Below are 15,288 nucleotides of genomic sequence, written 5' to 3'. Positions count from 1 at the left end.
ATACAACTACCAACTTTAAAAAAAAATTTAAATGAGAGAAAATGGTGAATTAAATAAAGTTTATAGTGAAATAAGGGACAGCAATAGCCAGGGCACAAACCATAGACTCTCTGAGTTGACAGTGTCAAGTGTACAAACCACTAGATACAATAATTGAGTTCTTACGGTTTAATATCCTAATTATGGCCAGGCTGAATAAGTGAATATATCATTGAATACTTACTGAGGTGATATCCTACTTATGGCCAGGTATAATTTATGAAGTAAGTTCTTACTCCACACCAGGTGACAATACTTCTCTGTGACAGCATTGCAGAAAGTTTCCCACTTGAGTGATCTCAGTGACAAGATATACTCAGCTACAATAAAAAAAAATGCATTATAGATTTAGGACTATTAAATTATAAAACCAAATACTTTTTTTTCTGTTTAATTTAAAGGGACATAATCTGTTTTTTTAAATGTAAAAGTGACAAACATTGAAGCCTTATATTAAAATCTCACTACTTTCAACTGCTGTGCATTACGGTTCTTTATTATTTATTATTCATATAGATATAGAGCACAAATAAACACTTACTCATAACCACATCCTCTACTCCAGTGTCAAATATTCCATCTATCGTAAAATAGTCCCTGATGATCTGCAGGACATGAAATAATGGACTCTGCCTTTGAGAAGCCAGACGGTCATTCTGCTGTGCTAAACATATACCCGAGTCTTTGGACAGCGACGGTGAGGGGGAGTCTGGGGAGGAGGAATGTGGGTCTCGTAATTCCAGTTCTGGGAATTTGTTTGCAGCGTCATTCTGATTGTGCTGGCTGGGATGCCGATGCAAACTTCCATGCCAGCTACTGCCATTGGGATATTGACTACCAGACATGTGTTTATGAGATGACATCGCAGGTCTGGGGTAATCCATGTCATGGTAATACTGAGCATAAAGTTGTTTGTTAACTTCTGGATGCAAGGTATCATGAGTATGATGGTAATGTTGAAGGTATGGAGCTTGTTGAGACTGGGGAGAGACTTGGTATGGAAGAGCTGGCGGAGCAATCATGCCCAGCGCAGGGTTTTGATAGTAAGGAGGTGGGGCACTGTTATAAGAAGGCGGCCCAGCATATTGCACTGGGTATCTACTACTATCTATACCAGTTGAAGACATGACCACATTGGGAGGTAGGTGCTGTGAGACATTAATCCCAGCATGAGGAGTTTTGCCTGGAGCTAGGCTTCTGTTTGTAGGATAGACCAGGTTACCAGGTGCAGCATAGGATATGGGATGAGCTGAGATGGCTGTGGTCAATATTGTGTTGCTGTTAGTTGGAAGGGTGGTGTATGATGATAATGCTGGTTGAGAGTAGTAGCCCATGGACTGATATGCCTGCTCAGGAGGGGAAGCCCCATTATAGACAGAAGCACTTTTAGATTGCAATGCTAAACTAGTAGTGTTTGATTCATTCAATATATCCTTAGTCAAATGTGTCTTTAAATACTGGGCAATAGCTGTCACTAAAACCTCGGCACTAGGAATTTGTTCACCAATGCTGCTAGTCTGTGACAGAACAGGTTGATCAGGCAATGCACTAGAAGGTTTGTTAGCCAAGCTCGAGTGTGTTTCTTTACTCGCCGTATCAGAATTTTCTTTCCGCCTCTCTCTTACGCTGTGATCAACATGAGATTTGTGATGTTTCAGCATGTTGTCTTTGATCTCCTTGAGCTTGGTCACAACATTTGTGTCTTTGCCGTGCAGTTTGTCATCAGAACTGTCACCAGCAGCGACTGACTGAGAGTTGACAGCATGTTCAATCACAATGGGTTTAAAGTGAGTGGCCGGCGAAGAAAATGCTGCAGGCATGTTGGTAAGGTTGTCATTAATTTTACTAGTTTTGTTTTGTTTGACAGGTTGAAATGCAGAAGACATTACGCTGACAGAAGTATCAGTAGAATGGGAGGTACTTCCTGTAGTTTTTTCTTGTAATCCAGATGTGATATTCTTAGAGGTCTCTTGTATCATATTATTTTCAACATCTGTTTTCATCTAATAAAAAAATAAAGAATTTATTTAGAATGACAAGTTGCTTATATGAAAAAGTAAAAAAAAAAAAAAAAAAAACTAAAGCAAAGTTTAATGCACAAATTGTAAGACAAATCTCCTCATAGATAATACAAATTATTATTATTATTATCACTACCACAAAACAAAAAAAAACACTAACCATCTGTCTTGTTGCTTCCCTATAAAGACTTTGCCGGATATGAAGATAGTTGATTCTGTTACATTTTTCATACTCTTGGCACATCTTTAAATAAAAATTGTAAACATTAAGCTTCAGGATTCTTATACAAGAGAAAACAAAATGACCCAATAATACTAAAAAAAAAAAAGTTATTATTCTTATTGATAAACAAATATTTTATACCTCGAAAGCTGTTTCTAAAGTTGGGCGCTTCTCATCATTAGACTGAGTAAAGGCTTGAATGAGAATGTCCAGGGTCTCAGCATCTTCCATGTTAGAGGAATATTTGTGGCCGACTGCACTCTGTAAAGTCTTGCCAAGTCCATACAAGCAAGTCTGAAGACGAAGCAGTTTAAATCTACAATCTCCTGCTACAACTTCAAAACAGTTAAATTGCAGTAAAAACACAGCTTTTAATTCTAAAAAAAACCCACACAATAATTATTATCCAACAAATGGTCCATGTAAAGTAAAAAAAAAAAAAGTAAATAAGCAAAGATTCAGAGATTTCAGAAGCAATGATATTTAAGTAATACTGCATAACAAATGTTTTGATGAGTCACACTTCATCAGATGAGCCATGAGATTATAAACTATTGATTATTTGTTTTATATGTTTCTGATGTTCCTTCCTTTCAATTTTAAGATAATTTCATCCTTAGCCAAACATCTTATGGGCGACGGGATATAGCCGCAGTCAGGGTATAAACCAGGTACCATCAAGACCATCTGAACAACAATCCAGTATGCATACCACACAACCAGGCAACCAACAATTTGCCTGATTTTAAACCTAATCAAACCTTTCATTATGTGTTTCATACTTTTTTATTACATAATATTTTTGGGCCTGCATGCTAACAAATTGGGCATAGTAGAAAAAAGTATAATATAAAGTTAAGCATACTACGTGTGCATCTTGTTTATTACACTAGTAGATAATTTTAAGATTAAACAAGACTATACACTAAACATTTTTTAATGTACCTTTTCACTGACTGTTCCTTTTTGTTGTAGTTCTGGTGCCATGTAAATCATTTCTAGAAGCTTCTCCTCACCGACAGGTTTAAACCTGACTTTACCAGAGTCATATAAAACCACAGTGTCAGGGGATATGTATGCAGCTGTGGAAATACAGTCAAACAAATGATATAATTTAGATAAACAAAATTGATACTAACACCTGGGTAAAAGTGGCACTGGATAGGTTCATAAGGCGAAGCGAGCATTAAGGAAGGGTCAAGGATTGCAGATGTCATACACCTCAGTAGTAGAAAAAAAGGGGGAAAATGCAACGGTGCCTGGTGATTACAGATGCCCAACCTGTGACTGCAGCTGTGTATCAAAGATTGGCCTCTTTAGTCACACAAGAAGAAGTTGCACAGGGAAAACATTGTCCCTCAAGACAAAAAATGCCAAAGACTGTCACAGCACCCCTACAATAAAAATCAAGGGATAGATGAGATGATGAGATTTGAAATTAGAACCTAGGAACAAATTTGCTATTCAGAAGCATAGGGAAAAAGGACCTCAGAACTGGTTACTCATGGTTCAAAAACTTATTTTAAACATTTAATTAATATTTAATACATAATCGCTTTATTGAGAAAATTTTGGATAATCTTTGCTCTAAATTTAAAGAATATAGTCACTTACGTAAATGCTTTTTTTTTCTTTGTAAATAGAAGACACACTCAGAACACAATGCCCACACTTCAGATTCATTGAAATATCTATCTAGATTGTTCAACAGCGCACTAAGTGTCAACCTCTATACAAAATAATTTTTAAAAAATTCTGCAGCCATTACATTAAATATTTATAAACATATTAATAGACCTGTATAATTATGATATTAAGTTTTTATATTTTCTTGTATACATTCTTAGATCATTTAATAATTTTTTATAAATGTTTAAATGATTTTTTTTGTTGAGGTAAATAGTAGTTTAAAAGCAAAGAAATGTGCCTTCATTTTAATTTTAATTAAATAAAAAGGCATTCACATATAAACTGTAACAGTAGCAATGAAAACTTAAAAGCTAAGTAAAGTACCCCATTCAGACCTTGCAATCTATAGGGCTGATGATGTAAAGGTCATCTGTTTCTTTGGCCTATTGTTAAACTAGGGTGTCATGGGGCCAGCAGGACCAACCACTTTTATTTTCCCCAACTAATGTCAAGTACCCATTAGAGTTGGGTGGACTCAGGAGCGTGCGAAAAATCCAGAAAATCAAAATCCCAGTCTTCATTGAGATTCATACCTGTGACCCATTGGTTTGAAACTAAGTACTTTACTACTCAGTCACCATGCCGCTAATACAAACTATGAGGGGAGCTTATTTTTATTCAAGAAGTTTTGAGAATTAAGTTGTATTTCAAATATCTATCATTTAGAGATAGTGATGCTTGCAACCTGAACAAAGAGAGAGAAAATGAGGTTCATAGCCATAGTCAGGCTTTGTACAGGGACAAGAAGTCCCTTAAACACAATATGGTAAAACTCAGCACAATCATAGAAAATAAGAGAGTTAAGGCTGATTAATGGATACTTTTGAAATAAGATTTCAATTAAAGACAACTTTATATTGATCTATTTTTTTTTTTTTTCAAATTAACTCTAATGTTTAATGAGGTATTAACTAGTACACAGAGGCATGGTAGCAGAGCGGTAAAGTGCTTGGCTTCCAGACCAAGGTTCTGGGTTGAAATCTTGTTGAAGACTTGGATTTTTAATTTCGTGATCTTGGGGCATCACTTATTTCACCCAGCTCTAATGAGTACCTGAAAGTAGTTAGGGAAAAGTAAATGCAATTGTTCGTTATGCTGGCGACATAACACCCTTGTTAACCTTAGGCCACAGAAGCAGATGATCATCTGCCGTATAGACCAAAAGCTCGGAAAGGGGAACTTTAATTTTATTAACTAGTACACAATGTATATATAAATATACATGTACAAGGAGCAGTAGAAGATATTATAGACCTACTTGTGGCTTGGCTAGCTGACAGTCTGCTACATAATTTTTTTTCAGGGAACCATCATCATCTTCTAAACTGCTACTTTCAAAACCTTTGTGGTAGGGATCCACTTCTTGTGATGCTTTGTTGACACAGTTGTCATTGACGTCTTTAAAATTGTGACTCGGGTTTGACTTTGGAGAGAACTGTTTGTTATCAGATCCATGACTGTCAGATTGTGTTGTAGTATTCTCTGAAAAATAAATTAATTGAGTTTGACTATATCTTATACACCTTCACTTATCCTTTAGTCTGTTGAACTGTTTGAGCACCACACAGGATCTTATCTTATCTTATATAATACAGACGTTACTTCAAAAAAGATGATTATGTCCTACGCGTCATGCATATTAACCAATGACTTAAATTCTGCCAAGTCACTGGTTTTCCTGGCTAGCTCAGGCAGCCCATTCCATGCTCTAATAGCACTAGCATCTGTCAATCATCTTTCTCCATTCCTCTCGTCCTTTGCCTTGGTTAGAATTTTATTCAATGACAGGCCTGTCCATTTTTTAATGTTATCTTCCCATCACTTCCTCTGCCTCCTCCTCTTCTTCCTGGTACCGTCCACTGAAGAAAGGTTTTTGGGAGCCCTGAGGACCTTGTTATGTGGCCAAAGAGTTTGAGTTTTTTGACAGTGGTTAGCTGGTCATCATGGGGTCCAATTGCTGTATTAATATTGTTTCTAATCTCTTCATTTGTGAAGTGGTGTTTGTAAAGGACACCTAGGCTAGGATCTTTCTGTTGCATCTTAATTTTTGCTAGGATCCTACGATATCTAATTTTACACAGTTTTAATATTAAATATCTGGCCTAAATAAATTTATAACCTACATCTAGTAACTAGACTGTGGTAGACTCTTAGAAGACTAAGGTGACTTATTAGGAGAGCTTGGTAATATTTATTTTACTGAATTAGATCTAGATCTACATGTAATTCTCATTGAGTTCTAGATCTAGAGTCTAGATTTAATTTATAAGTAAAGATTAGCCCATGTATTATTGAAAGATACCCGTAGAACACTGATGATCTAGATCTCAGATGAAGTAACTTCTGTAATTTATGAGATAAAATAGATCTAAACTAAAGCAATACTCTAGGTCCCTATGATCTATGTTAGATTTCTCTCTCTTTTTCTGTGGCATTTTAGGTCCTGATAGACTCTACTTGATAATATTTTGAAAGGGGAACAGTAAAGAATAGATCTACAATAAGTATTTTGCATCCTGAATATAGACTAGTTAAGAATCTAAATCTAGATATGTGATGTCGCTTGACCGTGAATCAAACCGATCCACTCTAACAATTCAAATCAGCTATTTTAGCAGAACAGGAAAATCACCAAGTATGGATTATATTGCCAGATTTGTTTCTAATTTGGAGAATACAATATCATAAAAATATCTACTAGCTACATGTAGATTCTATATTTTTCAAACAAGAAGATGATTAGGCCTATGTCCTACATGTGTCCCTAGGTCAATCTAGTCATGCATGTTAATCAATTACTTAAACTCTGCTGGGTCATTGGTTTTCATGGCTGATTCAGGCAACCCATTCCATGCTCTGATACTTACTAGTAGCACTAGGGTGACTAGGGAAGAAGTACATATACATCTTCTGAGGGTAGAGCTATAGTCTAAAATCGATCTATATCTAAGCCTGCCTTACATTTAACTAAAACTTCTATTCTATGAGCTTAAAATATAACTAGAATGCTTTTATATCTAACCTTTATTGTAATTTATCTCGTGATGTTCTATTCCTATAATTTTAGCGCAAATCTCTGATGACTGATGACCTCCTAAAGCTCCATCACAGGCATCTAAAACTGTATATAGGTCAGGTCTTTGGTCAATATTTTCATTCGTCAAGCATGCCAAAAGTTCAGTAAAAGTGTCACTCAGCTCTGCATTAGGTTCATCTGACCTGGTGTTGTACTCTGTTGCAGCCAATAATGTCATGCCAAGTGAAAACAAATGGGTCTGTGAATTTAGAATAAAACAAAAAAATTCTGCTTAATTTGTAAGCTGGTTGAGAAATTTTGTTGTTTTACGTTGGGGAAAAAAAAATCAAGTTACTTTTTTGAGGTCAACAGATATGGGTTATTTTATAACATAAAATGACTACGTAAATATCAGATACTCTATATAATTTAATTTGAAATACATAGAATTAAATTATAGACAGAATAGCTTGTTTAGTTTTACTGAAGACATGAGCTCCATGGGAAGAAAAAACAAAAAAACAGTAAAATGAATGTTGGGACATAGATCTAGATCTACTAAAATTGTATGTGACATTTCAGTAAGGAAAAAAAAAATGAATTGTCAATGGCTTTTCTTTTTATTAGCTTTTTTTAAAAGGTAAAACTCGTCAAAGCGTTGTAATCAGAGAGGTCAGTAATTGACCCTTTTTTTTAAAAAAGAATGTTAAATTGTTTAAAGTAAAATAAAACAATGAATACTCCTATTCATTTTTGGTTCTTTCTAAACTTTAGAATCGGTGAATGCTTTTAGTACCAATAATGGGTATTCTAATGGTTTGAATGATGACTCGCAGAATATAGACCTATAAACAATATTAACATGCCTTAAATTGATTTTCACTAACTAGTTTAAACATTCTTCTGATTCATTTCCATGCCATATTTGGGATTTCTAGCCTTCTAAAAACTTTATCACATTTTAAAAAACTATAGCAATGTCAAATATCGGTTTCTTGCTTAGCCTGAAGTGTTGGCTACATGATTGTAATATAATTTGCCAGCATTAAAATAGCATACTAATCATATGTAACTTAATGTATAATGCTTTAACTTTACCTTGTAAGAATTCCCCGAACTGCCCACCACTTCCGGAGCAACAAACATTGGGTCTGGATCTGTTAGCCGGTGAAAGTAACTTAATTATTGACATTTACTGACATTAAAAAATAAATATAATAATTGCATATTTTGATATAAATCTTTTTATTTTACCAGACCAGTAAAGTTACATCTTTCATACTTTATAGATTTATATGTAAGTCGGAACTCTCTGGTCTGCAAACTAACTGTTCAAATGTTGAACACTTCACTCAGTGTGTTACTGTGTGCTGGCGTGTGTGTCTGTATGCTATAATGTGTTGTAGTGTGCTACAGCGTATTCAAAAGAACCAACAATAAAACTGAACCAGTCAAAGAAAAATGAGTCCACCACTTTGTTACGTGTCTGCAGTTCAAATCATCGATACATTTCAAGTTGGTTGGTTAACTCTTTCCCTTCGTAATTATTTACCATGTTCCTGTGGCATTATTCATTTTTGCTCATTTGTGTTTCACTACCCTGTTATGATTAAACTTTAACTTTTTTTTGTGTTATCAGGAAATGTTAAATTAGGTAAATAATTCTATAAGAATGCATACTTTAATTTTTTATACAACACAAAGTTAAGTTTATAAAAAAAAAAATTATATTTAAAGGGGTCATTTGGACATTTCAAATCTCCATGCATATGACGTCCAAATTTCAATCGACTTAAAAGTAGGTCTGGAAGGTAAAATGTTTTTACATGTTTCGGATGTTCTTTCATGAGTTGAAGATAGTTTACTTCCTAGTCCAAACCTCCCACAGGACGACGGGGGGATGGGAGCGGGCAGGGTTTGAACCTTGGACCATCGATAAATCTCAACGACAGTCCAGCGCGCAAACCACACGGCCAGGTGGCCGAGGGGAGTGAGGGAGAAGGAAGAATCATAAGTCTTAATCCATGACCTCGTGACAAAATAAACAACAACAATAGGCCAATGTTGCCCTTTTCAAGTAGAACCTCAATACTAATGAAAATGTGTAGAAACCCATTTCCTTAACATACATACGAAGTAAAAAAAAAAGCCACACAACATCTTAACGTAATCAATTTGTGTAAACATCAAGTCTTGAAAACATTACAACTGGAATCGAACTGGGAAGTATTACACCATCTTCTCTTTCTAGTGTTTTTTTCAAATAACGAATTCTATTGTCTATTATATATAGTTAGTCCATCGTGGTTCGATGATGACCACTTTTGTCATCCAGGGGACTGAGGGCTTTGCACTGGGGATTTATGTCTCCTCATGTTGCTGGTGAGACCTATGTGAGCCCGGAATGTTCGGCTGCACACTGGGCTAGAACATCGATTACCGTTGAAAGAATTCAGAAACTATAAATATACCGATTTACAGGTTTGATTTTTAGCACTTACCCATATCTAAATCTAGGAAGCAAACATTCCCTTCCGTGTCAAAGGCCACTGTGTTTGGGCTGATATACATCGACTGAAAGAGCTCCACGTGGGTGTGGACGTACTCCAGAGTGAGGCAGCACTCCCGGCACAAGGCCCATAACTCCAGCTCCCCGAGGTAACAGTTTCTTGACGACAGCACGTCCGATAGAGAGACGGTACTCGTGTCATCCGCCTGTGCTTCCATGACAAGCTCGTCCATAGAAGACGGGCTGCCTTGTTCCATGGCTGACTGCTCTAACGTTGTTGGAGTTCAAACTTTGTGATGGACATGTTCATGTGTGACCCAGTTAGCTAAACATCACCTGCAAGCGAGGAAACAAAAAAAAGTTACACCATCAGGCTAAAATTACATTAACTCTTTCTCTCCGTAATTATTTTTCCGCGTTTTGGAAGGAATTCATTTTGCTCATTACTATTTCACTACCCTTGTTATGATTGGGCTTCAATAGCTTTGTTGTTTGTTATCAGAAAATGTATTTGGTATAGAATTAAAGGGAAATGCGTGCTCTTTTTATATAATTTCAAAGTCAAGTTTTAAAAAGTAAACATTAATTTAATTTAATGAGGTCGAAATCAACGATGGTATCATCGATTAGGAGAGAGAGAGTTAACAGACGAATATGTGAATTTAAAGCGGTAGAGGAGAGAAGATTTTGAGAGTACAACATAACCCCTTCGTACACGGTGTGTACATATGTACACATGACTTTAAAACGATTTTTTTTCACATGAAAAGTTGTGGACAAGTTTTTTAAACACCGGAAATAAATTTATCGACCTCTTCTTTGTTTATTATACACCGTATTTTACACAGAAAGGAAGCGAATATTTTTTAATTGCAACTTGAATCCAGTTGGTCAAATAGCCCGATTTGGTAAGTAAATTCCTAGGTCTAATTTTCTTATTAAAACTATTCTCTTCGATCTAAATCATATTAAATATTGTAGTTAAGATGTACGTAATTAATATGTTATCATTTGAAATATATAAAGATTAATATATTGTCCTAAATAATTTTGTGAATAGTGATGTGTACAAATGTTCACAGCGTGTCTCACTTGAGTAAAAAAAAACATGATCGATAATTGGTGTTACGACTTTGTCCTTTTAGATTCTAGATCTAGATCTATAGAATTAAGATATAAATCTACTAGATTTTTACAAATAGTAACAATTCTACTGGTGTTTATTTAAATATTTCGAAGCATAGATTATAGATTTATTAGATTTATTTCTAAATATAGTCTAGATCTAAAAATAGATCTAATTTAGTAATAGATCTAGATCTTTACATTTTAAATGTTAGATTTAGATCTCATTTCATTTTCTTGTATGTTTCTGTTTAGTTCTTCAAAGTATTTGTTTTAGATTAGAATTTGGTTTTCAAGACTAGATCTAAAATCAACTAGATTTAATTAATGTATAATTTAATAAGCTAAAAAAAGGTTAAGTCTAAAAGTAATCTCTAGACTTAAAATTAAATTTCTTTGCGTGTCCATTGCAACGTTGAGAGAATATATTTGATCAATTATGTAGGCCCTAAATGATCATTTATACACATAATTTAAAATGTAAGATTATTAAATATAAATTATAAGTTTTATACATTACATCTGTTCATTTTTGTTTTATTGTTTTTATTTCAGAAAACACCCTTTTAGATCTTTCTGTTGAGGATGTGTTACAACGGAACACTGCCTAACTCACTGCCTGGTTGTATGATGATCATCTGTTCAAAACCTGTCCGGTTCCATCCCTGCAGTCCTTCAAGAGATTTAGGCTAGGACGAAATATTACTACTTAATAATCTTCATGACCACACACAGTGACATCTAACAACCGTGAGGTCTTTATTACAACAGATCGCTGCCTCGTCGTTTGGTTTCGAAATGCCATCATGATGGTCACCTTTTTTTAATCCTGCACAGTTCCATCGCCCTGCTGTGTCCTGCATGGTTTTGTACTAAGATGTAATATTACTACTTAGAATTCCATGTCTCCCCCCAGAGGCAATCTACTGTTGAGGACTTATATTACAACGGATCACTGCCTTCGTTCTGTATGGGCTTCGAAGTGTCGTCTTAAATGTCACCTGTTCAAGCCCTGCCAACATCTGTCACCTGCTGGCCTGCAGGAGGTTTGTGCTAGGATGTATTAATATTTAATTATGTCTTCACCCAGAAGCATTCTACTGTTGAAGACTTGTTACAACGAATCACTGCCTAATCGTTTGGTTTGGGTTTCGGACTGTCGTCTTAGAGGTCACCCATTCAAACCTTGCCTACTTCCGTCCCCTGCATATCCTGAATGAGGTTTGTGCTAGGATGTAATTATCATGTCTACACCCACAGACATTTTACTGTTGAGGACTTATTGCAACGAGTCACTTCATGGTCATTTGGTATGAGCTTCGGACTGTCTTCATAGTGGTCTTTGTTTGAACCCTACACATTTCCATGCCCTGGTCACTGAAACCTCAAACTTCATTCATTGAAGCTTATTATAAATATTAACAATTCTTAAGCTATCTAGATTATATACAATGTGAGAATATATTTATGTACTGTTGTGCTGTTAGAAAAAGAGATCCTATTCAAACATGGTCTTTTTCTTATTTCGCAGCCTCAGATGTCACAAACAAGTGTTTGTCAACCCTGATATAACTGTTTGTGAAAACGTGTGTGTGAATGTGGGCTTGCTTTAAGCTTCTTTTGAAGCATGTATCTGAAAAGTTGTTGCAGAATTAATTAAGTCAAAGGTGTACAAATGGTAGGATGGGATACAATGGGCGAAGCTGAATACTCAAAATGCTAATTTTTATGTAGTACTAGTAAGAAAAAAGTGATTTTTAGAATGCCATTTGCTTAATAAAATAAATAGATTTGATAAAAGTAAATAAATAATTTGATTTATATTGGTTGTTTAATTATTTTTGTTAAATTTTTCTCTATATAACTATGTTAAATTATGTCCCCTTTTACTGCATTGATACACGGTGTGTACAAACATACACATGATGTAATTCACTTAACTGTTGACCGATGGACACAATTTTTGCTTCACTTACTCCTGAGGTCCATTGCATCATAACCCACCCACAAAATAATTTTTTGGAACAAAATTGTGACTTCGTGTACGAAGGGGATAAATAAATAAATTACTGCATTTCCTCCAGCCTGCGCAAAGTATTTTTAAGGTGATAATTGTCTCGCGCACACCAATACTCTTTAAACTAAATGCAGTTCCCAGTAGCACAGAAGTCTGAGACGGCTGTGAACAACAGATAGCCGTAGGTGTTATATCGGAGTTTCCGTCTTCTAGACTGGCTGCCGACCAAAGCTATAGAGTCCAGTCTGCCCATTTGTCGAAATGCTAATTTAGTTTGGATGCATCGCCAAATTAGAGCCTACTATAGCTAGATCTAGGCCGAGACTCTAAACGTGACGCAGAAGGTAACTAGCTAATATGGCGCCAATATAGGTGAATAGCGTTTAAGTTAAAGACAATTGTACAACATCCAGGAAGCAAATATAACCCACAAGTTGGCTCTCAACAATCACGCACATACTTTCATTATCTTTGGCTGCCGGGTTGCCTGTGTGGCGTGCATTGTGGATTGTAGAAATGTGTTCAAACTCTTAAGTCATATGCTACGAAAGATTCTCACAAGTGCTTCTCCTTCCCCCCTAGTCCCGCCACAAGATGGAACGAGTTACTTGAATTGAACTCTGGGAAATCTGAGTTAGTGCACGACTAGATTAAACAACAAAGAGAAACTGCTGCAGATGTGAACACTTGTATAGAAAATACAATAAACATGCATATGTGTGATCCCGCTTTTCTGCCTCTTATCTTATCTTATATAATACAGACGTTACTTCAAAAAAAAAAGATGACTACGTCCTACGCGTCATGCATTTAGTTATGCGTATTAACCAATGACTTAAATTCTGCCAAGTCACTGGTTTTCCTGGCTAGTTCAGATAGAGATGGAGAACAACATCGGACAGATAAGTTTTAACTGAAGCCTATTTTGTGTTAATTTTCTTGTCATTTTTTGTTTGTTTTGTAGCTGATGAAGGCCTCGTGGCCCAAACGTCCTTTGTTTTACTTGGTCCGACAGGGTCACATATATGCATGACTAGATTGACGTTTAGATAAGAGTGGGACGTAATTATCTTCTTCTTTGAAGGAACGTCCGTAAATTATAAGATAAGGTGTATAACAAAATTAAGTTTGCCATGTATAATTCCTTTGGTTGTTTTACAGGTATCGAATGATTCTTCAGAATGAAAGATTATTACACCCTAGCTCAAAACTCCTGCAGAACTGAGGGACATAACGGCGGGAAAGGTTCGAACCCGGGACCATAAAGACGACAGTCCAGAGCGCATACCACACGATTAGGCATTCATCCATGCTTTATATCGGTGTTTCCCAAACTTTTGACCTACGTCTACCCCTTTAATAATTTTCGTAACGCTGAGTGCCCTCCCTCCCCCCCCCAAAAAAAAAGAGGATTTATTTTAATAACAATCAAAATATATTATTCATTTATAGACTAAATAATAATGAATGAATAATATAAGTATTCATAATAAAATATAAATAAACGTTGTAATATAAATAACATGTATCTGGATCAATGAGAAGATTGATATTGTTGGTTCTTGAAAAAACAGATCTTCTTAATATTTGGTTTAAGATGCGTTTGTTCTTTTTTTTTAATACTTAATTTCTAGAAATGATGAAAAAGCAACTTATTATAGGCTACATATAAAGTTGAAAAAAGCAATAACTTTTTTCTGTTGCATTTGTAACTAGAGTGATGTTTAAATATAGGCCTACTTCTTATGTTTGTTTTGTAAGACTCCGTCTGAAGCTGTTTTACAGCTAGGCTACTAAGTTATCTGGAGCAAACAGATTGGGACATGTTTGAAAACAACTGCCTCAGACAGATGAACTTAGCACAACTGTTCATTCGTACATCCAGTTATTTGAAAACATGATAGTACCAAAGAAGAAAATTAAAAACATTCAGTAATAATAGACCCTGGATGACCAACATTAAAAATTAACATTCTGTCGTCATCGAGAAGTACATAGAAGTCTATTTATAAAGCGCTGGTTATGAGTGTGTATGTGTTTTTCGTGTGTGAATGTTGTTCGTATGTGCATTTATATTGTTATTGTACAGTAGTTACGCTGAGGTTGTCAACTGTAGTCAAACCGAATTTCCATTTGATTGGATCAATAAAGTTATCTTATCTTATCTTATTTCAACAATTGCTTTTCTTCCGCATGCTACAAACTTCTTGGCATGGATGTTGTCTTAATATCAAACCGATATCTTTTCCATTAAACATTTTGTATTAAAATCAAGGAAATATTTAGTCTCCAAATGTAAATAAAACCGGTTTAGAGTTGAATACATTTTAAAATGCAATTTTAAAAATATGATTTTAAGTTATTAACACATATGCAGCATAGTTAGTGAGGTGCAACGCGTATCTCTTTCAAACTCTTCCCATACCCCTGAGGTACGCTTACCCAATTTTGAGAAACACTGCTTTATATAATAGAATATACAAAACATTTTTAAACTCTTATTTATAAATAAACAGCTTCTTTAAAAACATGAAGATAAAAACAAAAAGCTTTAAAAAAACAACAAGAAAACAAATTTAGAAATGTGTAGCATATGATTCGTCAATAAATCAGTGTCCAGACGGTCCAGCCACGGGCTATTGAGATGAA

The 15,288-nt window shown here is 35.2% G+C and overlaps 1 protein-coding gene and 1 long non-coding RNA gene across 4 annotated transcripts in view; one reads left to right on the top strand and one right to left on the bottom strand.

The window, feature by feature from the left end:
* The window catches only part of LOC106070245 (kinase non-catalytic C-lobe domain-containing protein 1-like), a 63,283-nt gene that overhangs the window by 16,263 nt on the left and 31,732 nt on the right, over positions 1-15,288 (bottom strand). For all 3 annotated transcript variants that reach the window (XR_008774162.1, XM_056007033.1, XM_056007101.1), the window contains exons 2-11: positions 9,490-9,833; positions 8,087-8,145; positions 6,995-7,247; positions 5,231-5,454; positions 3,898-4,012; positions 3,229-3,365; positions 2,425-2,577; positions 2,221-2,304; positions 581-2,042; positions 224-359 (exon numbers count right to left, since the gene is read on the bottom strand). Coding sequence is in view for 2 of the 3 variants with exons in the window: in XM_056007033.1 (XP_055863008.1) it covers positions 224-359; positions 581-2,042; positions 2,221-2,304; positions 2,425-2,577; positions 3,229-3,365; positions 3,898-4,012; positions 5,231-5,454; positions 6,995-7,247; positions 8,087-8,145; positions 9,490-9,754 (2,888 nt within the window). In the remaining variant the exon portion in view is untranslated. The remainder of the gene's footprint in view (positions 1-223; positions 360-580; positions 2,043-2,220; positions 2,305-2,424; positions 2,578-3,228; positions 3,366-3,897; positions 4,013-5,230; positions 5,455-6,994; positions 7,248-8,086; positions 8,146-9,489; positions 9,834-15,288) is intronic.
* LOC129922364 (uncharacterized) lies at positions 10,198-12,443 on the top strand. The gene is made up of 2 exons (XR_008774378.1): positions 10,198-10,405; positions 11,178-12,443. It is a non-coding gene; the product is annotated as an uncharacterized LOC129922364 (long non-coding RNA).

Source organism: Biomphalaria glabrata, chromosome 1 (assembly GCF_947242115.1).
Source record: "Biomphalaria glabrata chromosome 1, xgBioGlab47.1, whole genome shotgun sequence".
Lineage (NCBI taxonomy): Eukaryota > Metazoa > Mollusca > Gastropoda > Planorbidae > Biomphalaria > Biomphalaria glabrata.
The sequence above is the reverse complement of the archived record's forward strand: the minus strand, read 5'-3'. Positions and strand labels throughout refer to the sequence as shown.